At 43.7% G+C, this 27323-nt stretch overlaps 1 protein-coding gene across 1 annotated transcript in view; it reads right to left on the reverse strand.

Annotated features, from left to right (window-relative positions):
• dpydb (dihydropyrimidine dehydrogenase b) overlaps positions 1-27323 on the reverse strand; it is a 136523-nt gene that overhangs the window by 51619 nt on the left and 57581 nt on the right. The window contains exons 9-13 of the mRNA XM_055867260.1: positions 20016-20123; positions 19424-19593; positions 12088-12298; positions 8478-8662; positions 7999-8214 (exon numbers count right to left, since the gene is read on the reverse strand). Coding sequence (XP_055723235.1) covers positions 7999-8214; positions 8478-8662; positions 12088-12298; positions 19424-19593; positions 20016-20123 — 890 coding nt within the window. The remainder of the gene's footprint in view (positions 1-7998; positions 8215-8477; positions 8663-12087; positions 12299-19423; positions 19594-20015; positions 20124-27323) is intronic.

Consider the following 27323-nt stretch of genomic DNA (forward strand, 5'->3'; position numbering starts at 1 on the left):
GCATTAGCATCGAACAGCCCCCGTGATATGCAACTTTTCAGGGAAGCCAGAAACCAATATACACAGGCAGTTAGAACAGCCAAGGCTAGCTTTTTCAAGCAGAAATTTGCTTCCTGCAACACAAATTCAAAAAAGTTCTGGGACACCGTAAAGTCCATGGAGAATAAGAACACCTCCTCCCAGCTTCCAACCGCTCTGAAGATAGGAAACACTGTCACCACCGACAAATCCACTATAATTGAGAATTTCAATAAGCATTTTTCTACGGCTGGCCATGCTTTCCACCTGGCTACACCTACCCCGGACAACAGCACTGCCCTCCCCTCTGCTACTCGCCCAAGCCTTCCCCATTTCTCTTTCTCCCAAATACAGTCAGCTGATGTTCTTAATGAGCTGCAAAATCTGGACCCTTACAAATCAGCCGGGCTAGATAATCTGGACCCTTTCTTTCTAAAACTATCTGCTGAAATTGTTGCCACCCCTATTACTAGCCTCTTCAACCTCTCTTTCGTGTCGTCTGAGATCCCCAAAGATTGGAAAGCAGCTGCGGTTATCCCCCTCTTCAAAGGGGGGGACACCCTTGACCCTAACTGCTACAGACCTATATCTATCCTACCCTGCCTTTCTAAGGTCTTCGAAAGCCAAGTCAACAAACAGATTACCGACCATTTCGAATCACACCACACCTTCTCCGCTATGCAATCTGGTTTCAGAGCTGGTCATGGGTGCACCTCAGCCACGCTCAAGGTCATAAACGATATCGTAACCGCCATCGATAGGAAACAATACTGTGCAGCCGTATTCATTGACCTGGCCAAGGCTTTTGACTCTGTCAATCACCACATCCTCATTGGCAGACTCGACAGCCTTGGTTTCTCTAATGATTGCCTCGCCTGGTCCACCAACTACTTCTCTGATAGAGTTCAGTGTGTCAAATCGGAGGGTCTGTTGTCCGGGCCTCTGGCAGTCTCTATGGGGGTGCCACAGGGTTCAATTCTTGGACCGACTCTCTTCTCTGTTTACATCAATGATGTCGCTCTTGCTGCTGGTGATTCTCTGATCCACCTCTACGCAGACGACACTATTCTGTATACTTCTGGCCCTTCTTTTGACACTGTGTTAACAACCCTCCAGGCGAGCTTCAATGCCATACAACTCTCCTTCCGTGGCCTCCAACTGCTCTTAAATACAAGTAAAACCAAATGCATGCTCTTCAACCGATCGCTGCCTGCTCCTGCCCGCCTGTCCAACATCACTACTTTGGACGGCTCTGACTTAGAATATGTGGACAACTACAAATACCTAGGTGTCTGGTTAGACTGTAAACTCTCCTTCCAGACCCACATCAAACATCTCCAATCCAAAGTCAAATCTAGAATTGGCTTCCTATTCCGCAACAAAGCATCCTTTACTCATGCTGCCAAACATACCCTTGTAAAACTGACCATCCTACCAATCCTCGACTTCGGTGATGTCATTTACAAAATAGCCTCCAAAACCCTACTCAATAAATTGGATGCAGTCTATCACAGTGCCATCCGTTTTGTCACCAAAGCCCCATATACTACCCACCACTGCGACCTGTACACTCTCGTTGGCTGGCCCTCGCTTCATACTCGTCGCCAAACCCACTGGTTCCAGGTCATCTACAAGACCCTGCTAGGTAAAGTCCCCCCTTATCTCAGCTCGCTGGTCACCATAGCAGCACCTACCTGTAGCACGCGCTCCAGCAGGTATATCTCTCTAGTCACCCCCAAAACCAATTCTTCCTTTGGACGCCTCTCCTTCCAGTTCTCTGCTGCCAATGACTGGAACGAACTACAAAAATCTCTGAAACTGGAAACACCTATCTCCCTCACTAGCTTTAAGCACCAGCTGTCAGAGCAGCTCATAGATTACTGCACCTGTACATAACCCATCTACAATTTAGCCCAAACAACTACCTCTTTACCTACTGTATTTATTTATTAATTTATTTTGCTCCTTTGCACCCCATTATTTCTGTCTCTACTTTGCACTTTCTTCCAATGCAAACCAACCATTCCAGTGTTTTTTAGTTTTTATTTTACTTGCTGTGTTGTACTCACTTCGCCTCCATGGCCTTTTTATATTTTTATTTATTTATACATATATCTGTTTGCCTTCACCTCCCTTATCTCACCTCACTTGCTCACATTGTATATAGACTTATTTTTTTTTCACTGTATTATTGACTAAATGTTTGTTTTTACTCCATGTGTAACTATGTGTTGTTGTATGTGTCAAACTGCTTTGCTTTATCTTGGCCAGGTCGCAATTGTAAATGAGAACGTGTTCTCAATTTGCCTACCTGGTTAAATAAAGGTTAAATAAATAAAAAAAAAAAAAAAAAATAGGACAAAACGCACGTCACGACAAGAGAGACACCACAACGCTACATAAAGAGAGACTAAGACAACAACATAGCATGGCAGCAACACATGACAACAACATGGTAGCAGCACAAAACATGGTACAAACATTATTGGGCACAGACAACAGAACAAAGGGCAAGAAGATAGAGACAACAATACATCACGTGAAGCAACCACAACTGTTTCCATGATTGAGTCTTTGAATGAAGAGATGTAGAAATGTTTTTTTTTTTTTTTGACTGTTTTTTTGCAGCTCATTCCAGTCGTTAGCGTTAGCTGCAGCAAACTGAAAATAGGAGTGACCCAGGGATGTGTGTGCTTTGGGGACCTTCAACAGAATGTGACTGGCAGAACGGGTGTTGTATGTGGAGGAGGAGGGTTGCAGTAGGTATCTCAGATAGGGGGGAGTGAGGCCTAAGAAGGTTTTATAAATAAGAATCAACCAGTGGGTCTTGCGACGGGTATACAGAGTTGGCCAGTTTACAGAGGAGTATTGAGTGCAGTGATGTGTCCTATAAGGAGCATTGGTGGCAAATCTGATGGCCGAATAGTAAAGAACATCTAGCCGCTCGAGAGCACCCTTACCTGACAATCTATAAAGCGTTTAACACAAAATCCTGGGAGGGGCCAGCTGAGTATAAGACTGTATCATCTGCATATAAATGGATGAGAGAGCTTCCTACTGCCTGAGCTATGTTGTTGATGTAAATTAAGAAGATCGTGGGGCCTTGGATCAAGCCTTGTGGTACTCCCTTGGTGACAGGCAGTGTCTGAAACAGTAGATTTTCTGATTTTATACACTGCACTCTTTGAGAGAGGTAGTTAGCAAACCAGGCCAAAGACCCCTCAGAGACACCAATACTCATTAGCCGGGCCCACAAGAATGGAATGGTCTACTGTATCAAAAGCATTGGCCAAGTCAAAAAAATAGCAGCTCAACATTGCTTAGAATCAAGGGCAATGGTGACATAATTTATGACCTTTAAGGTTGCAATGACACATCCATAACCTGGGAAACCAGATTGCATACCAGAGAGAATACTATAGACATCAAGAAAGCCAGTTAGTTGATTATTGACAAGTTTTTCCAACACTTTCGATCAACAGGGCAAAATAGAAATTGGCCTATAACAGTTAGGATCAGCTTGATCCCCTCCTTTAAATAAAGGATGAACTGTGGCTGCCTTCCAAGCAATGGGAACCTCCCCAGAAAGGAGAGACAGATTAATAAGGTCAGAGATAGGCGATGATAGGGGCAGCAACCTTAAAGAAGAAAAGGTCTAAACCATCTGACCCAGATGTTTAAGGAGCTCCTGTAGCACCTTGGAGTCAGTGACCGCCTGCAGGGAGAAACTTTGTAGTGGGGAAGGGGAAAAAATAGGGAGGAGCATCGGAGCTAGTCGCATTAGAAGGGGTGGGAGATGAGGAAATGTTGGACAGGCATTGTGGCATGGCTGAGTCAAATAGGAATCCTGCCTTAATGAACTGGTGATTAAAGAGCTCAGCATGTGCTCCTTGTCAGTAACAACCACATCATCAACATTAAGGGACATGGGCAGCTGTGAGGAGGAGGGTTTATTCTCCAGGTCTTTAAACGTTTTCCAGAACTTCTTGGGGTTAGACCCACAGAGAGAGAACTGCTCCTTAAAGTAACTAACTTTGGCCTTCCGGATAGCCTGAGTGCACTTATTTCTCATTTGGTTGAATGAGAGCCAGTCAGCCTGAGTATGCGTGCGCCAAGCCTTTTGCCAAATTTAGGTCTTGGTCAGGTGGTTTAAGCATGTCCCAATTTAGGTCACCTAATAGGACAAATTCAGACTATTTGTAAGGGGCCAAGCGAGAGCAAGCAGGGTGCAGGCCGGTGTTGATGGTGGACGATAACACCCAGCAACAGTTAAACTGAAAGTTGAATGATTAAAACCAGCAAATCAAATTGTTTGGGGACAGACTTGGTGGAGACAACCGAGCACTGAAGCTGTTGCTTGGTAAAGATTGCTACTCCACCGCCTTTGGAAGTTCTGTCTTGCCGAAAAAGGTTATAACCAGAAAGGTTAACATTCGTGTTCAAAACACTCGTACTTAACCACGTCTCAGTAATGACCAACACGTCTGGATTAGAGCTGTGAACCCACATTTTCAATTGATACATGTTAGGTAATAAGCTACTAGTGTTAACGTGCAGAAAACCCAGGCTTTTACAAGAGCAGAAGTCAGTGAAGAAGATATCAGAGCACAAGTCAGAATTGGTGCTAGCAACAGTAGATGGGCCAAGCTGTACATGCACATTTCCAGATATGATAAGCAGTAATACAATCAGGGCACGGCAGAGGACAGGGAGGGCTCTGTAGTGTTGATTTATGACATTTAAATGACATTTGAATGGCAACAAGATCATATTGTACAGCAATTTTATCAGGTAACATGAATACAAAGCCGGCGAGAGGTGGTTAGAATAGGATGGGAGGCCAAGAGTCCATGTAAGCAATAGAGAGAGAGTCAGAGTCACGAGTGTGGGAACAAACATAGTCTGTCCCACGGTTGGGTAAACAAGCAAGTTTACCCAACTCTCCCTCCTTGGGAGTAGTGAAGGTCCTGTAAGCAGTAAGTCACACACACACACACACACACACACACACACACACACACACACACACACACACACACACACACACACACACACACACACACACACACACACACACACACACACACACACACACACACACACACACACACACACACACACACACACCACACACACCACACCACACCACACCACACCACACCACACCACACCACACCACACCACACCACACACACCAGTTAGAGAGGCTAATTGAGCCGTAAGGGTTCAAACCTCTTCAGATCCATGTGCTCCAGCTTCACAAGACCCAGTGAATCTACCTGGGATCGTCTCATCACAGCAATCGAGGATAGAACTGGTCAATGTTCAGGACCGCGACCCCTTCAACAGCAGCCCAAGCTGCTTGACTGTCATGTCACTCAGTGAGGAGATGTGGTTGAGACAGGGTTTACCACCAGGTTTACCAGGACTCTGGTCTGATCCCTATGTCCTTGATTTACATCCCACGGTAGAAGCAATCCTCGCCAGAAGGGAAAAAAACATTTACATATGCAATGTAGTTCATTAATTATAATGAATGGAAGTGCCGCCTGCAAGTTTAAGCGAGTGGGCTTCCGCTGTATCGCGCCATACGGCAATTAGCTATTCCGCACACGCACACCGTGTTAGGATATTTCCATATCCACTGTGACAATCAGGCCATGCGCCCTGAATGCTATCGACGCGGAGCGGCTGGGGTGTTGCGATCGGGGGGGAGCGCTTGGCGGGTGGGGGGAGAACAGGATATTAAAAAGAAGTCCCTCATGTTTAGGGTATAATGATGGAACAGAGGAGCACTGTTGACACAGTACTTTCTTTATCCTTCTCAGGGAGAGCGACAGGAGAGGCGCAGTGCAATAGTTTGACACACAAAGCACACAATAGAGTGCAATGTGATTTCTGTTTACAGAGATATGAGCTGGGGGCGAGCTGCTGCGCTGCTGGTAAGCAGGAGCTATTGGGGAATAGTAAGGCACATGGCACTGACATTGACCAGTATGAAGAGCAAAAGAGCGGTAGCGAGTGAAAAATGTCGCTACTGTACACATTCCAAATCAAATCCAATTTTTATTTCGAGAGCACATTTCTTACAGGGGCTGTATTTCAAAGTGCTTGACAAATAAAATGAGTCACTGAGAGGGAGGAAGTGAGGTTAAAAATATGGATTTTGGCCAAAGGCTAACTGGCAAACAGAGTCCAAAGTGTTTTAATGTATTTGTCCTGAAAATACATCTACAGGTTCCATGTGAGTAGGGTGTTTTTCAATGCTCAAGGACATGTACAGGTTAGTTAAGTAGTAAAGCCTGCACAGCAGGATCTATACAGCACATGCCTTGGAATGTGGACTCAACTTTAGAACACTTTCAGGGTGAAGGAAAATGCCTGAAAAACATTGATACTCGTTAAACTATCCCTCTAAGTAGTGTTTAAAGGGATAAACAGACATGATGTTGAGAGGCAGGCTAGTTGCAACTGTAATAACCACTTTAGATAAAAAAAATTGAAAAAAATTGAAAACACAAATAAATCCAATGTCTATTGAATTACTCTTAGTGGTTGGACCATCATCCAAGAGTGTGCTTCTTGAAAAACTGTCACTCTTAGCACTATAGATTCAAGTCCTTATTTATTATCTTTCAGGCAGAAATCTATTTCTTAATTTAATTTGAAAGCTTGGCGAGACTTCCACCAATTAGTCATAATAGATTTTTTTTAAACCGTTCGGGAAAAGCCTGGCACCTTTTGGCCTAACCAAATACTCTAACAAATTCTCAACCGTCTGGTAACAGATTTCCACTCAATTTTATACGAGATAATAATTTCTTCACCACAGTCAGAGAAAAAAACCTTAATGTGAGGTTGCACCTGATGCACTACCCTAATTGTTGCTATAGCGATGCCTTACACAACTCCGAACAAGCGCTCCTTGTTTGGTCTCTCTTTTTTCAGCAAATTTCCATTTCTAACTTCACTAATAAAGAGCTGCCAGCGAGAACAGAGCAAACAGATGTTACTGATTAATTTCCCCATCACTAGAATTAGAAAGTAAATTAAAACAAAAGATTTTCTGCTGGAGCTCAATAAGCAACTAATGGCTCTCTCTCTCTCTGTCTTCTTTCTCTTTTTTTTTCACTCTCCTGTCAAGAGCAAATGTTACATTGCTAACAAGGCAGATGCCTCTTGTTCTAATGGGAGCGTGTTGGTTTAGCTGGAGTGTCTGCCACCTGACGGGAGCTCATTACCGGGGAGCGTGTTTGCGTGTGAGGAGCGCTTTATTGCATTCCTTTATGAGTTATTAGGGCTTTATTAATGCACACGTCTGTGGATGGAGGCTGCTTTTATGTGCTACCGTTATGACTTATCGGAGCCTTGGCCATGGCTAGACAGGCTCAAAGACAAGGCACAGAGACATGCAACAGTCTGTTCATACCGCTTAGACACTCAACACTGCTGTAACACCGTGAAACGTTTGCATGCACACGTATGTCAAAAACATCAGCGTTGCCAAAAACGTCAGTGTTGCTCCTGGATTTGTCGCTAGATGACGTTTTGCCGTTGCTGCGATGACGTCACGGCACCAATTTGCCTTGCTGTGGCACAACTGCGGTCCCCCGATGTAGCGTTTTTCGCTGCACACCACCTCTCCTTGTGCTTCTATGCCTGCATGTCGGCCGTTGCTGCAACTTCTGTTGCACAGACAGCTTCTCCCACTCTCGTTTGCTGCAGAATTGAGTGGGTAAAGTTGCTAAATGCTATCAAAACCATAGAAATAATCTGTTTCAAAACTCCCCAAAGGCAACCTGAAAAGTAGCTGGATTTGTCGCTAGTCTCTTTTACCAATAAGAGTCGCTGGAGGGGTCTGAAAACTTGGTAAATATAGCGACAATGTCGCTAAATTGGCAACACTGCACACACATACAACCATTAACAGCATACTTCTAATGTGCATGTGTACATCTCTCTCTGTCTGTCTGTCTGTACCTTGTCCAGTCCAAAAGTCTTGGTGAGAGCGAAGCCCCAACCCTGTTGGAAAGCCCTGCGGATCATGGCCGTGCTGGTGGTGGGGGGAGCACTGGCCAGGCCAAAGGGGTTCGGGAAGGTGATGCCACACATCTCTACACTGATGTCTACCGTGTCGATGGCACAGTTGAACAGAGGCAGCGCGGGGGTGCTGTCCACTGTCTGGCCGTGGAGGGACTGTAGGGAACGGAAGCAGAATTGCAACAGGTTTTATGAAGGCATTATCATAATTGTTGTAGTCATCATCATTATTGGCTGTGCGGTTTTCATTAGGCACCAAATAGGGTAAAAACAGACAAACAGGGAGGGACTAGCTGGACATGCCAACAAGAAATGTTTCCATTCTAAAACGTTTTGCTACGGTGTGCAGTAATGAATACGACTCATGTGTAATAAATAGCCCATTCAACTCTGCAGCGGGTCATAGTTGTCCCACCCACCTGGAGGTACTTGTGGATATGCCAGGAAGCCTGCTTTCCATCATTGACAGACTCCACTGTGGTGTTGGCCAGGCCTGCGATGTCTCCGCCAGCGAACACCCAAGGCTCACTGCTCTGCATGGTCTCAAGGTCTAGGTCTGGAGTGCCCCAGCGGTTCAGCTTGATGGGAGCCATGGCATCCTGGACTGTTTAGAACGAGACATAACAGACATGGTTATTATGACATTATTACAATAGACAGACGCCCCCAAAGTTCAGGGGTCAGCACATAGCAGCGGGAAGATGTTTGGGGGTTGGAGTGCTGCGACGATGGTGGGAGAGGGGTATTTCTCGCCGTGCTGCAGATGGCCGTATCGGTTTGCTAATACAGGAGTAGTAAAGGCCCAGTGAAAAGTTTGGTGAAAAGTAGTGCCCTTTTTTATATTATTCTTTTTTTTCAGGGGGTGCTGCAGCACCTTGAGCACCCCTACTTCCTGGGTTAGCAGGTTGTGTTATATTCGTATAGGAGCAGAATAATGAATGTGTGTACTGTACAAGACACAGGGGGGATATTTGATATACTGTAACTTATTCTTTATAGATACTGTCCCCTTGTTGCCCCACCTTGTACTGCATTTGGACTGATAGTCCAATGACCATTGTAAGTGGAGGGTCCATCACCCCCCCCCCCCCCCCCCCCCCCCATTTACTGTAGGAAGGCTGTGGAGTGTGACATATCAGAGACTCCTGAGATCTTCTTAAATAACATCACTTCTTCCACAGACCTCCACTCTATCTCTCTGGAGAAAACTCCACTGACAGATGCTGATTGCTGAGCTCCATTAGTGAGAAGAATCCATGCTGTCATATGGGCCTCTGCCAGGCAAGACTACACACACACACACACACACACACACACACACACACACACACACACACACACACAGACAGACAGACAGACAGACAGACAGACAGACAGACAGACAGACAGACAGACAGACAGACAGAGACAGACAGAGACAGACAGAGACAGACAGACAGAGACAGACAGAGACAGACAGACAGACAGACAGACAGACAGACAGAGACAGACAGACAGACAGACAGACAGACAGACAGACAGACAGACAGACAGACAGACAGACAGAGAGACAGACAGAGACAGAGAGACAGACAGAGACAGACAGAGACAGACAGAGACAGACAGAGACAGACAGAGACAGACAGACAGACAGACAGACAGACAGACAGACAGACAGACAGACAGACAGACCGACACCTTTAGATATTTGTCATGTTCATGACACACCGCACCCCCTGCAGATTGCAGGGCCTATTTTCTGCCGATCTCAGCCTTTTTTGTTCTCCCTGACGAGTCATTGAATGCCTCCTCTGTGAGCTGGTGATTCATACTGTACATCTACTAGCCAGGTAAGAATATAGTGGTATTTATCAATTAGTCCACTATCTGCATTTATTAGTCCTCTACTTTACTGTACAATGACTAAGTTGAAACTCACTGTATCTGAGATTTTTGATAACAGATAGTGATACCGAGAGACTGGTCAAGGCAACTTCCAGTAGGCCATGTAGCCAACTATACAGTATATGACATACAGTGAGCTCCAAAAGTATTGGGACAGTGACAATTTGTTGTTGTTGTTTTGGCTCTGTACTCCAGAACTTTTGATCTGAAATGATTCAATCAATATGAGGTCAAAGTGCAGACTGTCAGCTTTAATTTGAGGGTATTTTCATCCATATCTGGTGAACCGTTTAGGAATTACACCACTTTTTCTACATAGTCCCTCCATTTTAGGGGACCAAAAGTATTGGGACAAATTCACTTATGTGTGTATTAAAGTAGTCAAAAGTTGAGTATTTGGTCCCATATTCATTGCACGCAATGACTACATCAAGCTTGTGACTATACACAAACGCACAAATATCATACCTCCCCCAACATTGCTAACCTCCCCTGTAATTGAAATGGTGAGAGGTTAGCATGTCTTGGGGGTATGATATAAAACGCTAACCTCCCCTGTAATTGAAATGGTGAGAGGTTAGCATGTCTTGGGGGTATGATATAAAACGCTAACCTCCCCTGTAATTGAAATGGTGAGAGGTTAGCATGTCTTGGGGGTATGATATAAAACGCTAACCTCCCCTGTAATTGAAATGGTGAGAGGTTAGCATGTCTTGGGGGTATGATATAAAACGCTAACCTCCCCTGTAATTGAAATGGTGAGAGGTTAGCATGTCTTGGGGTTATGATATTTGTGTGTCTGTCTCTCACTCATCGTTATTCACGATTCATTCAGGAATATCCTGCGATGCAGTGCCCTAGACCACTGCGCCACCCGGGAGGCCCGACAGTCTGCACTTCACCCTCATAGTCATTGTATAATTTCAAATCCAAAGTGCTGGAGGACAGAGCCAGAACAACAACAACAATTGTCACTGTCCCAATACGTTTGGAGCTCACTGTGTACATTATGCAAAATACATGACATTCAACAACCAATCATCTGTGTAAGTATTAATAGAGTATGTGAGTGTCAAATATTGTCACGCGAAAGATCTAAAACATTCTAATAGCTGCCTCCTGTTTAGGCTAATATTTGGTTCTCCGTAGACTAGGATCAATCACCCAAAAGGTCTGGATGATCTCAACAACAAACACAATAATCAACACGATCATCTCATTTCCAGCTTATGGGTTATATGAGGTGTTTTCTGCTGTTTTCTGCTGTTTTCAAATGAAATGCAATACCTTGCTCTTGTTAAAGCTTTTAGAATGTATTTGTATGAGCCCTCCTCCCTCTGTGGGTGATTCACACACCCTGCTGAAATCTACAATCTGTATAAGTACAGATAAGTGGAGCCGCAGAGAGGTCAGAGATCTCAAACTCAATTCCTGAAAGAAAGGGCTGGTGTTTGTTTTTGTTCCAGCCCAGCACTAACACATCTGATTCAGCTAATAAAGGTTTTTATTGAGGACAAATTCTTCGTTTATTAGCTAGATGAAGCGTGTTAGTGCTTGGTTATAACAAAAACATGCACACTCACTGGCCCTCCAGAAATTACATTTGATACCTCTGAGTGCTCTATTTCTCTATAGATCGGTGTGAAAGAAATCCCATACAGAGTTTCCAGATACGTGACAGGCCACCATACAGGCAAAGGGAAGTATGGAGAACGGATTCTGGGGAGAGCGATGAGTGCCCTCTCCCGGCAGGCTGTCTGCTGGGGCATTAACACTGTAGCTAATCTCTTACAAGACCTTGGCTGCCGCAGATGACAGAGATCGCTTAATGCGAGGTCAGTGTGGATTTGGATGAAATGCCTGGCACGTTCTTGTATGGTACGTTTAGTGTAGAGGTGTTCGGGGACTGAAAAATCTTGATTAGACCACACCTAAAGTGGAGCTGTATTTCAACGTAATGTATTGTCATGTATTTTAGTGTAATGCATATTTAGGGTCTGATAATCAACATTCTGCCAGTTATGTCGGTATTCTGTTTTATCAGGTCAATCCTTCAACAGTCACTTCTAAGGGTACTTCAATAAAGGGGGCATGTTTGAACATTCCCCTTCTGTCAGACCTGATTCGCCTTCTCTCAGACCTTACTTTGAGGGTCAGTCAGCATGGAGCCGAAGGCGCTAATGATATAATCGGCTTTGAGACGGACGATCTGGTCCTCGTCCTCCAGCCAATCGCCGCGCTCCGTCTGCTCGGTGCGGCAGAACTGCAGGCCGGCCACTCGGCCGTTCTTCATGATGACCTCACGGGGGAACAGGAAGGGAAGAAACTCACACTTCTCCTCCTTGGCCAGCTCCATCTGAGGAAATGGAGAATTTTTATTTGTATTTTTACATGATCTTTTTTCCTCAGTTTCCCCTAAGATCCCAACTTCACAGCCTGCAGGACTTTCAAGGATGAAATGTGTTTTGAAACATGACAAAAGACATTTATATGTGATGTTGATGCCACATTTAATGCAGTTTAATATCCCTGAGTCTAAGGGCCCGGGGCTGGGTTTCTACTAACCAAACATATGGAATTATTTTAAGATGGCCATACCAAGGATCATTTAGCTTTTTGAATTTACAGACCGCTGTAGCCACATAAAAAAATACAGTACTTACTATAGAATTCTGTAGTAAACTTGTATTATACTGTAGTATGCCTCGATCGAGTAGTGCTTACTTTCGAATTTTGGGAGCAATTGGACTACTAGCTTTGTCAATGTGGTTTTGAACGTGTTAACCTTGGGAAGCTCTAAGGTTCCCCCCGATGGTTTAGAGCTTACTATAGAATTTGTTTTTTTTCTATACGCCACACTGTAGTACCCCTTGATTGATCGATTTTTATTCGACTATTTAAAGACATAATGCATTTAGAAATGTGTTGAGAATAACAAAAAGTTTAATGCATTTCCATTGTGGTCCTACTATAGTTCTAACATCCAACAAGTTACAGCTAACACACATATATATAAAAAACACTATACTATGGTCTAAATACTGTAGAATTACTATATTTCTATACTAATATTGACTAGTGTTTTTGCATCATTCACTTCCATTTCTCCTGCAGACCTTGATCATGTCCGCAAATGTACTGCAATGAATACATAGTATATAAATATAGTATTACTACAGCATTTAGAACATCATATTTTTCATGTGGGTAGATATCCCTGAAACATAAACACATTATTTTGAAACATTGAATTTAGCCCTACTGTTATTAGCCCATAGAAACACATTGAATAACATGCATACATGGAAAAACAGTCCCAAATATCTATAAAAGTGAAATGTTTTGAAGTGTCTGTCCTATATCTGAGGGATAAGAAAGCTCCGGAATGTATTTAGCTTTTACCGTGGAATGACCCGTATACCTTTGATGAGCGTATGCCATATTCACTTCCATTCATTTTTTGGGGGGCCCAGTGCCGGGTACCTTCATACGAGTCACGTGACGATTGTGAGGGTCGTAGAGCAAAATGGAGAAAGTGTTTGTGAAAGTAATTTCTTTCACATAGAGGTCATATCAGTTGGTCGCTCAAACCGTTTGAACGCTACACACAAGTTGGCACATCGGCAGTGCTGACTTCAGACAAGTCCGTTGAGTCTGTGAAGCTTGTTGGGGATCACAGAGCAAAATGAAGAACAGCATCGTGTTTGTGAAAGTCTCCTCTATGCATAGAGGGGTATTCCTTTTGTAGCCCAAACGGTATGAACGATTGATGTTTTCATGAGATTTTGGGGACGTCTCCTGATCTGACAAACACCGTTGTAGGTTCTGACACTTTTCTTCACAGATGCCAACAAATTGACTCAGTCCATGCCAGAAAACAGATATCTCTGAAACACTGATTTTCACGGGGATTTGTTTTATTATGCTAATTACATTTCCGCGCGGGGGTGGACATCAACTGGAGGGGTAAGGTCAAAACCTCTGAATCGCTGAATCTGTTGATAACCCAAAACAAAGACAGACTTTATTTATAGGCTATTTATGTTCGTACAGAGCCAAGTTTCACATCTTTCTCCCATTCCCCCAGCTATGGATTTCTTTGAATTCATGATCAAACTTGAGGAATTCCGTAGAGCAGCTTAAAACCAGTCAACGACACAAGTCTAATTACTGTGTCTGTCCATAGCGGTGCACAGTAGGGGGACAGACAGGCTGCTATAATGGCCATGGTTCCCCCCTGCTGCTGTTAAGCAAATGAGTTCAAAATCCTGGCCACACGCAGTATAGTCGCCTCACTGCCACTCCTGGTATAAAAACCTTGGCCACAAAAAAAAAGTTTAACGAACAAAAATAGAGGTTAGATATCTCTGTTGTCACGTTCCTGACCTGTTTTCCTTTGTTATGTATTTGTTTTAGTTGGTCAGGGCGTGAGTTGGGTGGGTTGGTCTAGGTTTGTTTTTCTATGTTGGGATTTTGTGTTCGGCCTGGTATGATTCTCAATCAGAGACAGGTGTGTATCGTTGTCTCTGATTGAGAGTCATACTAAGGCAGCCAGGGTTTCACTGGTGTTTTGTGGGTGTTTGTTCCTGTGTCAGCGTTTGGGCCACACAGGACTGTTTCGGGTTTGTCACGTTTGTTGTTTGTATGTTGAAGTGCTTTGTTGTTTTGTCATTAAATAATGAACACTTATCCCTCCGCATCTTGGTCCGATCCATGCTCCTCCTCGTCCGAGGAGGAGAACGACATTGACAACCTTTACAGAAACACCCACCAAAACAGGATCAAGCGGAGTGGAGAAGGAAGGCAGGAACCACAGCAATGGGGAAAAGAGGAATGGACTTGGGAGGAGATCCTAGACGGTAAAGGACCCTGGGCAGAGCCAGTGGAGTGTCGCCGCCCCAAAGCAGAGCTGGAGGCAGCGAAAGCGGAGAGGAGGTTGTATGAGGCTAAAGCAAGGCAGAGCGGCTGGAAGCCCGAGAGGCACACCCAAAAATTTCTTGGGGTGGGGCTAAAGGGGAGTGTGGCGAAGCCGGGTTGGTTACCTGAGCCAACTCCCCGGGCTTACCGTGGAGTGAGAGGGCGTCGTACTGGTCAGACACCGTGTTATGCGGTAAAGCGCACGGTGTCCCCAGTACGCGTGCTTAGCCCAGTGCGGGCTATTCCACCTTGCCGCACTGGTTGGGCTAGGTTGGGCATCGAGCCGGATGTCATGAAGCCGGCCCAACGTATCTGGCCTCCAGTACGTCTCCTCGGGCCGGCGTACATGGCACCAGCCTTACAGGTGGTGTCCCCGGTTCGCCTGCATAGCCCAGTGCGGGCTATTCCACCTCGCCACACTGGCAGGGCTACGGGGACCATTCAACCTGGTAAGGTTGGGGAGGCTCGGTGCTCAACAGCGCGTGTCCTCCTTCACGGTCCGGTAGATCCGGCGCCACCTTCCCACCCCAGCCCAGTACCATCAGTGCCGACACCACGCACCAGGCTGCCAGTGCGTTTCCAGAGCTCTGTTCCTCCTCCACGCACTCTCCCTGTGGTGCGTGTCTCCAGCCCAGTGCCTCCAGTTCCGGCACCACGCACCAGGCCTACTGTGCGCCTCAGCAGGTCAGAGTCGGCCGTCTGCCCAACGCCGCCTGCGCTGCTTGCCTGCTCAACGCTGCCCGAACTGTCTGCCTTCCCAGCGCTGTCTGAACTGCCTGCCTGCCCAGCGTGGTCTGAACTGTCTGCCTGCCCAGCGCTGCCCGTCTGTCCCGAGCGTTCAGAGCCGTCCAGCCAGAGCCGTCCAGCCAGGACCAGCCAGAGCCGTCCAGCCAGGACCAGCCAGAGCCGTCCAGCCAGGATCCGCCAGAGCCTTCCGCCAGCCAGGATCCGCCAGAGCCTTCCGCCAGCCAGGATCCGCCAGAGCTTTCCACCAGCCAGGATCCGCCAGAGCTTTCCACCAGCCAGGATCCGCCAGAGCCAGCCGCCAGCCAGGATCCGCCAGAGCCAGCCGCCAGCCAGGATCCGCCAGAGCCAGCCGCCAGCCAGGATCCGCCAGAGCCAGCCGCCAGCCAGGATCCGCCAGAGCCAGCCGCCAGCCAGGATCCGCCAGAGCCAGCCGCCAGCCAGGATCCGCCAGAGCCAGCCGCCAGCCAGGACCTGCCAGAGCCGTCTAGCCAGGACCTGCCAGAGTCCCTCAGCCAGGACCTGCCAGAGTCCCTCAGCCAGGACCTGCCAGAGTCCCTCAGCCAGGACCTGCCAGAGTCCCTCAGCCCGGAGCTGCCGTCCCTCAGCCCGGAGCTGCTGCCCCTTATCCCGGAGCTGCTGCCCCTTATCCCGATGCTGCCCCTTCATTTAGGTGGGTTTAGTTGGAGGGTGGTCATTGGGAGGGGGATACGGAAGCGGGGAGTGACTATGGTGGGGTGGGGACCTCGCCCAGCGCCAGAGCCGCCACCGTGGACAGACGCCCACCCAGACCCTCCCCTAGACTTTGTGCTGGTGCGCTCGGAGTTCGCACCTTAAGGGGGGGGTTCTGTCACGTTCCTGACCTGTTTTCCTTTGTTATGTATTTGTTTTAGTTGGTCAGGGCGTGAGTTGGGTGGGTTGGTCTAGGTTTGTTTTTCTATGTTGGGATTTTGTGTTCGGCCTGGTATGATTCTCAATCAGAGACAGGTGTGTATCGTTGTCTCTGATTGAGAGTCATACTAAGGCAGCCAGGGTTTCACTGGTGTTTTGTGGGTGTTTGTTCCTGTGTCAGCGTTTGGGCCACACAGGACTGTTTCGGGTTTGTCACGTTTGTTGTTTTGTATGTTGAAGTGCTTTGTTGTTTTGTCATTAAATAATGAACACTTATCCCTCCGCATCTTGGTCCGATCCATGCTCCTCCTCGTCCGAGGAGGAGAACGACATTGACAACCTTTACATCTGTTCTATAATAATGTATGTTACGTATGTTTGAGGCCTATACAGCTATGTTAGTGCCTTCAGAAAGTATTCACACCCCTACAAATTAAAAATACATCTGAAATATCTTGAGTCAAGTATTCAAGCCCTTTGTTGTGGCAAGCTTAAATATGTTCAAGAGTGAAAATGTCACATCAGTTGCATGTATTTCAAACAGATTCAACCACAAAGACCAGGGAGGTTTTCCAATGCCTCGCAAAGCACGGCACCTATTGTTAGATAAAAAGTAAAAAGAAAGAAGAAAATAGCATTGAATATTATATGGTGAAGTTAATTACACTTTGGATGGTGTATCAATACACCCAGTCAATACAAAGATACAGGTGTCCTTTGTTGCCGGAGAGGAAGGAAACCGCTCAGGGATTTCATCATGAGGCCAATGGTGACTTTAAAACAGAGTTTAATGGCTCTGACAGGAGAAAATCGTGGATGGATCAACAACATTGTAGTTACTCCACAATACTAACCTAATTGACAGAGTGAAAAGAAGGAAGCTTGTACCGAATACAAAATATTATACAACATGCATCCTGTTTGCAACAAGGCACTAAATTAGTACTGCAAAAATTGTGGCAATGCTTGGAATCGTTAAGGACTGGGGAGTTTTTCAGGATAAAAAAGAAATGTAATGGAACTAAGCACAGGCTTAGAGGAAAACCTGGTTCAGTCTGCTTTCCACCAGACACTGGGAGATGAATTCACCTTTCAGCAGGACAATAACCTAGAACACAAGGCCAAATCTACACAAGTTGCTTACCAAGAAGACAGTGAATGTTCCCGAGTTACAGTTTTGACTTAAATCTGCTTTAAAATCTATGTCAAGACCTGAAAATGTTTGTCTAGTAATGATCTACAGCCAATTTGACACAGCCTGAAGAATTTTGAAAAGAATACTGGGCAAATGTTGCCCAATCCAGGTGTGGAAAGCTCCTAGGCCCCGATTCCGACCTGAGTTAAAGGTGTGTAAATGGAACATAAATTCCTTTTTTATGAGCTTTTCTCAATAAGTATTCTGACTTTGAACGTAAGCATGAGAATAGCATGCTATTCACCCACTATTCGTTTGAGGTGGAGTTCGAATGAATGAAGGTGTGGCAGAGATGTGTCTACAGATACGTCGTATTCTGACCTTGACTTAAGGTCAGAGGGAACCATAAATAAGCTTGGCGAACCAGTCAGTTCCAAGTGGAAAAAGCATATTTTTTTCCCGCCAGAAATAACAACATTCTCCATGCACTGTAATTTATAAATTAATAAGAACTATTGATAAGAGCTAGGTAAATTAGTAATCCGTATGGAGAAGGGGATTGTAAATACACATTACAATTGTTTTAGATAATTTTTCTTTAAGATCCCTGGAGACAAACTGAAAATCATATCAACAATGACATGAATTGTGGCCCCTTTTTCCACTGTGAAACTGCGTGAGAAAATCTGTTGGCCAGCAAGTGGGAGAGTTTTCAGCGGTTTAATTATATTTATTCAGAGCGCGCAAGGTAGCCACGACTGCAGAGCCCATTATGGGACTGAATAAGATAAGTCTGACTACCAAATACTGAGAAGTGCGTAGAAAAAGTGTGCCTAGGAAAGGCATAAATTCCTAAGTCATTATGATGTATTGTGTGTAGACGGGTGAGGGGAAAAAATCTATTGAATCCATTTTGAATTCAGGCTGTAACACAACAAAATGTGTATTAAGTCAAGAGATATGAATACTTTCTGAAGGCACTGTATGTACCGTATGTTTGAAACTCACTTTAAATCGCCTAACTTTCTTAGTATCATTATTTTTATTATGTTCTTTCTGTTTCCATGGTATCAAGGCTACTGATGTCACAACCGGCTGTGATTGGGAGTCCCATAGGGCAGCGCACAATTGGCCCATCGTCGTCCGGGTTAGAGTTTGGCCGGGGTAGGCCGTCATTGTAAATAAGAATTTGTTCTTAACTGACTTGCCTAGTTAAATAAATGTTAAATAAAACAATTTAAAAAAATGTGATTGTTCAGAATGATAAGTCTTAAAAAATATATATTATTGTTTTGGGGGAAAATTCCAGTTTCATAATAATAATAATAATAATAATTTTTCTTTTTCTTTCAATTAAACAAAGTAAGAAATTTTTCAGTGCAATAAGTTGTATTACTTTTTCAGACTTTTTCCCAGATAAGACAAAGGACAATGTGAATGGCCATGAGCTAATATAAAGGCAAGACTAAAGCCACCATAACCTTCCTATCACTATACAACAATCAGAAATCGTTTTGTGAGTAATTGAGCATGGTCAGGTTCTAGGTGTACGCTTTTAGGGACACATTCTAACTTGAGACCAGTATGTATAACTCTACTGCATAATTCATGCACTGAAATCAAAGGAAGAATTTTGGCTAAAATAAATCTCAAGTTATAATGCTGCCCAGGGCTCGTTTTCAAAAAGCATCTCAGAGTAGGTGGTCACAATCAATACTGTGGTCCAATGAGCATGGGTCAGAAACAACTCAACAACTAAAGCCAGGGTCTGAGAAGCTCTAGCTTCATATCCACCTCTTCGGGGACGGCACGGATGTTAGTGAAGCCCTTCCTGAAGACCACAAAGACCCGGCAGGCACCGCAGCGCAGGGCAGAGGTGGCACAGTCGAACGCCGTATCACCGGCACCTAGGACGATGACCACGCCACGGAGCTCGGGCAATTGAGACTTACAGCTGCACATGCCTGAGGGAGAAAGAGTGGGGGAGGACGAGGGAGAGGAAACAGAGAGAGAGACAGAGACCGTGATAGACAGAGGGAGGTTGGAGAGAGAAAACAGAGAGAGAGACAGAGACCGTGATAGACAGAGGGAGGTTGGAGAGAGGAAAGAGAGAGCAATAAAACCAGGTAGCTCTTTTACCCTGCTCTTACGTTTCAAAAGCCAAACATATTTTCATATCAGTAGTACTGTACTTCAGAGTTGTGCTTGCGTTTGCTGTCTGAACATGTATTATTCCTGAACTGACTGCGCCATTTTTGATTGTCAGACAAGCATCTGATTTAATTTATTTGAGTCTAAGTACACACCTACGGTACACAATGACAAGTGTACCTAATTCTGTGTGACTATGAAAATCACTTTCTTTATCATTTCCTTTATAACGTACCGGCTTTACTGGCCTTGGCCACCAGTGGCAGGAAGTCCTTGGATGTGTAGAACCCCTGGTCCACTGTCAGCCCCTGGAAGATCTTAGCCTTGTTTGCCTGGGGCAGACCTGTTCCAAACCAAAACCATCACCAAGAATGAGCTCGTTAACATAGCAGACATATCCATCCATCACTGAACCCAACCATTTCCAAAGTTCAGTCATTGTTGATGACCTTTTCCCCCCACCATTAATACTGAACTCCTGGAGTAAATTATACAAAATTGGATCTCAACAGATCACGACAATGTAGTGAGGAAAAAACATTTGTCAATATTGTACTGAATCTATGTGTTCAATATGACTTTCATAAGCCCCTTCATTATGAGATGAGGACAGTAATAGTCAAACTCATGTGTTCATAAAACCCACCATTTGAATCAATCAATTATTCCAGTGAGAGAAGTGGACCAGTAAATCAGAATTACAGACTAATAATCTCTTGGTTAATCATTTTCATGATGCAGGGATATAATCATTGTAAAATATACAATGGGATTCTCTAGTACCTTATGATTGAGCCAATGAGAGCCAATAACGGCCCACTTATGAACTGGAGCAATAACTAGGGAATACTGTTATCCTGTAGTCCTCAAATGACAGAGCTATAATATACACGGAATGTCCAAAACATTACGAACACCTTCCAAATACTGAGTTGTCGCCAATGCTTCACACAGTTGTGTCAAGTTGGCTGGATGTCCTTTGGATGGTGGACTATTCATGATACACATGGGAAATTGTTGAGCGTGAAAAACCCAGCAGCGTTGCAGTTCTTGACACTCTCAAACCGGTGTGCCTGGCACCTGCTACCATACCCCGTTCAAAGGCACTTCAAACTTTTGTCTTGCTCATTCACCCTCTGAATGGCACACAGACACAATTTCTGTTTAAATTCTTTTCAAGGCTTTTTCTCAAAAATTAAAAGTCTCCTCCCCTTCATCTACACTGATTGAAGTGGATTTAACAAGTGACATGAAGGATCATCACTTTCACCTGGATTCCCCAGGTCAGTCTGTCATGAAAAGAGCACCTGTTCTTAATGTTTTGTACACTCAGTGTTCATTATACTCTATGTCAGGGTTTCCCAAACTCGAGGGGGGGGGGGGGGGGTGCTCCACAAATACCATGGAATACTCATTACTGCTCTGTCATTACATTTCAGAAAGAGTGCATTCTGGACGGTTTCCATGTTCAATCGGCAGTGTACGGTGTAAATTATTGCAAAAACGTGAATGGTATTTTTACTTGACTGCTAGAATACATTACCTCTAAGAAGTTTATAATCAAAGACATGTTCAATCAAATTTGGTCCAATTTTCCCTTTAATCGTTTTTTTCTTTACATACAATATGAATAGCTTATAGATAAAGAGGTGTTGTGTTAATTGTATTGACTGTGCCAATTACTGGTTGATGAGTAGTGATGTATAGTGATGAACGGTGATTGATGGGCTGTGAGTGATAGTACATCAACGCTTGAAGGTCAATCTGGATGATTACCTCAGAACCCAGAGTCACTTGGTACCGCTGGCTGCATGTGTTCGCTGTCATTTACAATGTCAAAGGTCACTAAGAACCAATCCGATCTCTTTATGTACATCTTCTTGTTCAATTTATTTCTTCAAATCAAATAGGAAGACTGGATAACCATCGCAGGTCATTTTTAGATTGTGATGGTATATTTCTGTGAGTGTTTTTGTATGTTATCTATAAATGATGCAAAAGTTTTTTTTCCTTCATCCGCTATTCATTACTTGACAAACCTTTCTCTAATACATAAACAATCCAACATGTTATCCCCCAACGCCCTTTTATGTTGCAATTAAATTCCATGCAGTAATCTTTTTGTACAAAATAATCTGCAGTTTAAATTTAAAGACCTTGCCTGGGGTTTCAGTTATAAAGGAACGAATATTAATGATGTTAAATATCATAGTTTATTCAAAGAAAGACAACCTGAGATTCACCTCATTCAGAACACAGGCGTTAGAAAGAAGGCATCATTCTGGAAATGTTTTTGATCAAATAAAGTATTTCTGAAACTACAAAGGATGACGTTTGTCCTTCAGATAAATAACTGTACACAAAGCAAACTGGATTTTAGTAGTGTCTGTTGCTGCAAAGGCAATTTCCTGACAAAGAACGCAATTACCCCCTGGGTAACTCTGAATGCTTCAACACACAGACGGTATATCACTTTTCAAACAGAGACAACAGTCTCCGTAACAACATCCGTCCAAGTGATATTTCTTCACCTTCTTTGGTATAGCATCTTCTTCAAGGAACTTGGTAACACTTTTTCTACGAGCAGCTCATTAGACGATGTTACCAACACAAGCGTTAGTGTATAAAACAAGCTCGGTATGACAGGAAGTGGAACTCTAAGAGTGTTACATGTCTATATACTCTTCAATAAAAGAAACAGTCATTAAAATACATAACCGTATCTAGTATGTAGACGACCTACCTACTGTACTAGAGAACATAACACAATGTGCCACTGCTAACTATGCTTAGGACAGAGAGATCCTCCAGCAGAGTAACAGCATGGTCACCCTCCTCTGTGGCAACACTGACAGATGCTCCATGCTCACTCAGTTGGTTTTATACACCAGGGTGTCCATTTGTATTCTGTGCCAAGATACATTTAAAAAAAATAAGAAAAATGCTAAGAAGGGAATGACAAAGTGTACTTTAACAATAACACCACTGCCGGTGACATCTACTTCATAAGTAATGCCATCTCATTTTTCAGGTGTGTGCATCCCATTTGACTGGGGAAAGGTGCTTTGGCTCCAGAGTCGGGCGGAGAGACGCTGAAGTGAAGGGAGGTAATGCCTCTGAGGGTCATACATCATCGCCTTTCAAGTGGCTTCTCGCTCACTCTGAATATCTCTCTCTCTTTGTCTCGGTCTCTCAGTGCTTGGCTCTGCTTGGCCAGCCCTCGTTTATCACGAACTATCGCCCACTGTGGCTTTGGCTGACGGTGGGAAACAGCAAAGAGAGTAGTGATACTACTGTAACGTTACTGTAATTTCTCTGTAGTTCTGTCAGGTTAGGTACCCATGAGTATTGGGCGAGTCACTGGCCTTGTGTGAACAGCTACTATGTACTATATGTTTTGTTACACTAAAAAACAACTAATTCTATGCTATGGGCTAAGTTTAGTAAGGCTATACGGTAAGCATAACGTCTGTTCATAACCAAAATCTGTGGCCATATTTTGGAATTTTTTGTGGTGCACAGTAACAACAATATTTGTCAAAAACAGCAGCCCCTCCATACCGGCTCGAAACCTGTTCAATGGACTTTATGGACACCAAAGGCTCTTTTTCTTAATTTGATGTCCTTAATGCACCTCTTTCATACTTTTTTAGCCACAGCACATCAGTGTACTTCCTTTGAACCTCGCTGTTGAGAAGAGCTCCCATCAAAAGCTTGTTTTATGGAAAATGGCATTGGTTCGTACAAAGTAATATTATGTGCATTGCAGAATTTGTAGTCTATACAATCTGCCTGGCTTTATGCCTTTGAAGCAAGCCATTTTTGAAAAAGCACCATCTGAAAAAGGATCTTGGGCTTTGAACAATTGGAACAAGAGAGTGACTCACACAAAGATCCCACTGCTATAACCACCATCAGGACCATCAGCAACACAACAGCAGTGATAGGTAAAACACTGCACGTGTTAGCCAGCGCACTTAACTGCCAGAGAAATAAACCTTGCTCTTCAACCTGCTCTAACATTCTGAACAGTGGGAAACATTTGCACGTCAATCTCAGCAGAGGTTTTGACATTTAGAATAAAAAACAGAACTGGTAAAAATTTCACAGAAACAAGACTCTTTCATTTTCTTTCTGAGTTCCAATTTATTCACGTTCTGCTATGAGAGAAGAAAAAAGAGAAATCCCTGAATAGTTGAAAGGTAACTCCATGCTCTAATTACCAAGCCACGCACCAAAAGGTTCCAAACATAATAAATACTATGCAGCTTATTTTCATTACAATAAAGGAACGGCACACACACCACATAGCTAGGCCTCCCACCAGGGTTATTTGAATTTCCTAAAATCAAATCAATATAGGCATGGCAGGGTGTATTCTCTTACATCTCTAAATATAGAATTTCATTTGAAACCAAATTACTTCAGTCTAGCATCTCCCTTCACTTGTGTGAGTAAGAACAAGGTCTTCCATGAGTTAAGGAGCCATACTGTTAACTATGGTCACCAGACTGTGCAGAGGAAGAGAAGGAAAGTGACAGCGGCAACAGGAGACTATATAGAAGTGAGAATGAAGCCCCTTGTTATACTGTCTTGTTACGAGAATGAGGGAGACAAAAAAGAAAGGAGAGAAAAACTAATGAGGCAGATAACAGAGGTGTGGACTCGAGTCATATGACTTGGGACTCGAGTCACATGACTTGGGACTCGATTCACATGTCTTGAGACTCGAGTCACATGTCTTGAGACTCGAGTCACATGTCTTCAGACTCGAATCACATGACTTGGGACTTGAGTGCAAATTTAATGACTTGAGACTCGACTTGATAGAAAACAAAATAACTTGAGACTTGACTTGGGCTTGAAGCCTCAATATACTGGACTCAACTGTGACTTGAAATTGATGACTTGAAATGATCTAGCCAGGTTTTACGACACAGTCACTGTGGATTACTCTCCACGCAGCCATAGGCAGTAGCCACAGCATCACACCTGAATTTAAAAAAATATTTGTGAGGAAGACAGGTGCTTTCCAGTTGGCAATGAGCACTCCTGTAGGCAAGCGGCCCTCCAAAGTGATAACGCGTGGTGCAGGTTTACATCTGTCTTCTGCAACCTCCACAGCATACAGGTAGGGTAGGCATATTATCCTACTTACTCTGGACTCCAGAGAAGTGACATGATATCCCTAGTTGATATTGGCTGCTAACATGAATGACTTTCATCTTAAAATGCAGGTGTAAAACGCAGATTGTTTCTGTGTCTTGCGTTTTAAAATGCATCACCGTTTATGGCTGTAATCAGGGCCGTAGCCAGGGTCTAAGTTCCATTCAATACATTGTAAGAAAGTACAAGCTAATTTACTGCATTTCTATACAATTTAAAAACTCTAAAATGCTATTTGGAGAACAGCAAAAAAATGACCCCAACCATTATCAAAATGGTTGCTGTAGTTTCATCACCTCAGTTGATCCACAAACACATAGCCTATGAGCTATACAATTAGCCGCTACACATTAACTCACATTAACCCATTAAAAACTATAATTTAATACATACAGAGGGTTCTGTTAGCAGAAAAATTATTTAAATAACAAAAGGTAAACAAATATCTTTGCTTTACAGAACTTTTTGTTGTTTTACAGCTAATTTCATGCAATTCTACACATTTTTGCCATGGGGTGGGAATAAATGAGTGTTCTCTCTTAGAGTTCCACTTCCTGTCATACACAGCTTGTTTTATATACTAATGTTTGTGGCGGTAACACTGTCTATTGAGTGAGAGTGACTAAAAAAAAAACTATGGGGGGACCCTTGGAGGTTAGGGCCCCTGGGCTCGTGCCCTGCGTGTCTGGTCGGTAATTCGTCCATGATGACTACGTTTAGATAACTAGACTAACTAGACTAATAGCAATCCAAAAATGTTTTACCGACATGGGCTAACTGAGTGGCTCAGTGAGTGACATATACATAACAAGAGGAAAACTGTTGATGCACAACTCCATTTTGAAATTGCACATTGTGTATTCTACTATTCTAACTTTCAACACTACATTTGAGACCCCGACTGAGTTCCTAAAATTACCAGACCTCAGTGTCCTCACATGCAGCTGCGGCTTTGGCTGTAATGACAAACTACATTTAAGCAGCAATTGCACGTGTTTGCGCTAGTGCGTGTGTGTGCGCGGGTGGTCGCCAGCTTTGAACCACTCCTTTTTAGGGGTCGCAGGTCAAAAGGTTTGAGAACCACTGAGCTAGCGAACATATTGCTGATTTGCTGTACAGCTATATGATCGGGTGCAGCACAAACATCAAATCGTAGAGAGAGAGAACTGACATGACTAAACCCAAAAATTGTGGGTGATCAAGAATATTTACTGTTTACTTTGTAAGCTCACCAGCAATGTGGCATCACGCAACACTTACTAGCATTGGCCTACTGGTCTGTTGGTATGAAACTGGTTAAAATGTATAATTTACTTATGAAGCTTGCATTTGAAATTTGTTGTTAAAATGTATTATTACATCATTAAAATATGTTGTAGACAAAATAATGTAAAGTGCAGTCTGGCAGCCTCAATAAATAGACAAAGATTTGTAGTTGAACAAGTCATTGCATGTATATATTTTTTTATATTTTTTACTTGACTTCAAAAAACGTGTGACTCGACTTGACTTGCTCTTAGAATGCACGACTTGGACTTGACTTGAGATTTGACCCATTCTACTTGGGAATCCACTTGAGACTTGGACCTTGTGACTTGAATAATAGGGACATGGATGGTCTGGCAGATAAATATATGAAGTAGACAAAGACAGAAAGATAGAGCACTACAACTGTGGGTTTCACTACAGCATTCATTGCTACAGTAAGTACTGTGCAGTAAGTAGCTCTGTCTCACTTTAGTCCCATTGAAAACCAAATGGAACAGACAGAAATGTCAGTCTGGTGAAATGGGAAAGGTAGTGTTAAGAGGATAACTCCCTCTCTCTCAGACAGACCCTTCATCATGATTGCAGAGGGGCACCGTGGCACAGTGCGTGACTTATGTAGCTGGCATACTGGAGATTTTAAGAGCCTCCGGTGCCATCAGTGTATTATCAAGTCAATCAACCTCCTGTACATATATAGTACCTTCAGGAAGTATTCACACCCCTTGACATTTTCCACATTTTGTTTAGTTACAGCATGAATTTATAATTAACAAACATTTAAAGTGGATTTATGTATTTCGAAAAAAAATTCAACTTCATGAAAACTGAAAAGCTGAAATGTCTTGAGTCAATAAGTATTCAAACATTTGCATGGCAAGCCTAAATAATATCAGGAGTAAACATTTACTTAACGAGTCACATACAGTATGTCACAAATAAGTTGCATGGACTCACTCTGTGCGCAATATTAGTGTTTAACATGATTTTTGAATGACTACCTCATCTCTGTACCCCACAAAAACAATTATATGTAAGGTTCCTCAGTCGACCAGTGAATTTCAAACACAGATTCAACCACAAAGTTTTCCAATGTCTCACAAAGGACACC

This window comes from Salvelinus fontinalis, chromosome 17 (genome assembly GCF_029448725.1).
Source record: "Salvelinus fontinalis isolate EN_2023a chromosome 17, ASM2944872v1, whole genome shotgun sequence".
In the NCBI taxonomy this organism is placed as follows: Eukaryota; Metazoa; Chordata; class Actinopteri; order Salmoniformes; family Salmonidae; genus Salvelinus; species Salvelinus fontinalis.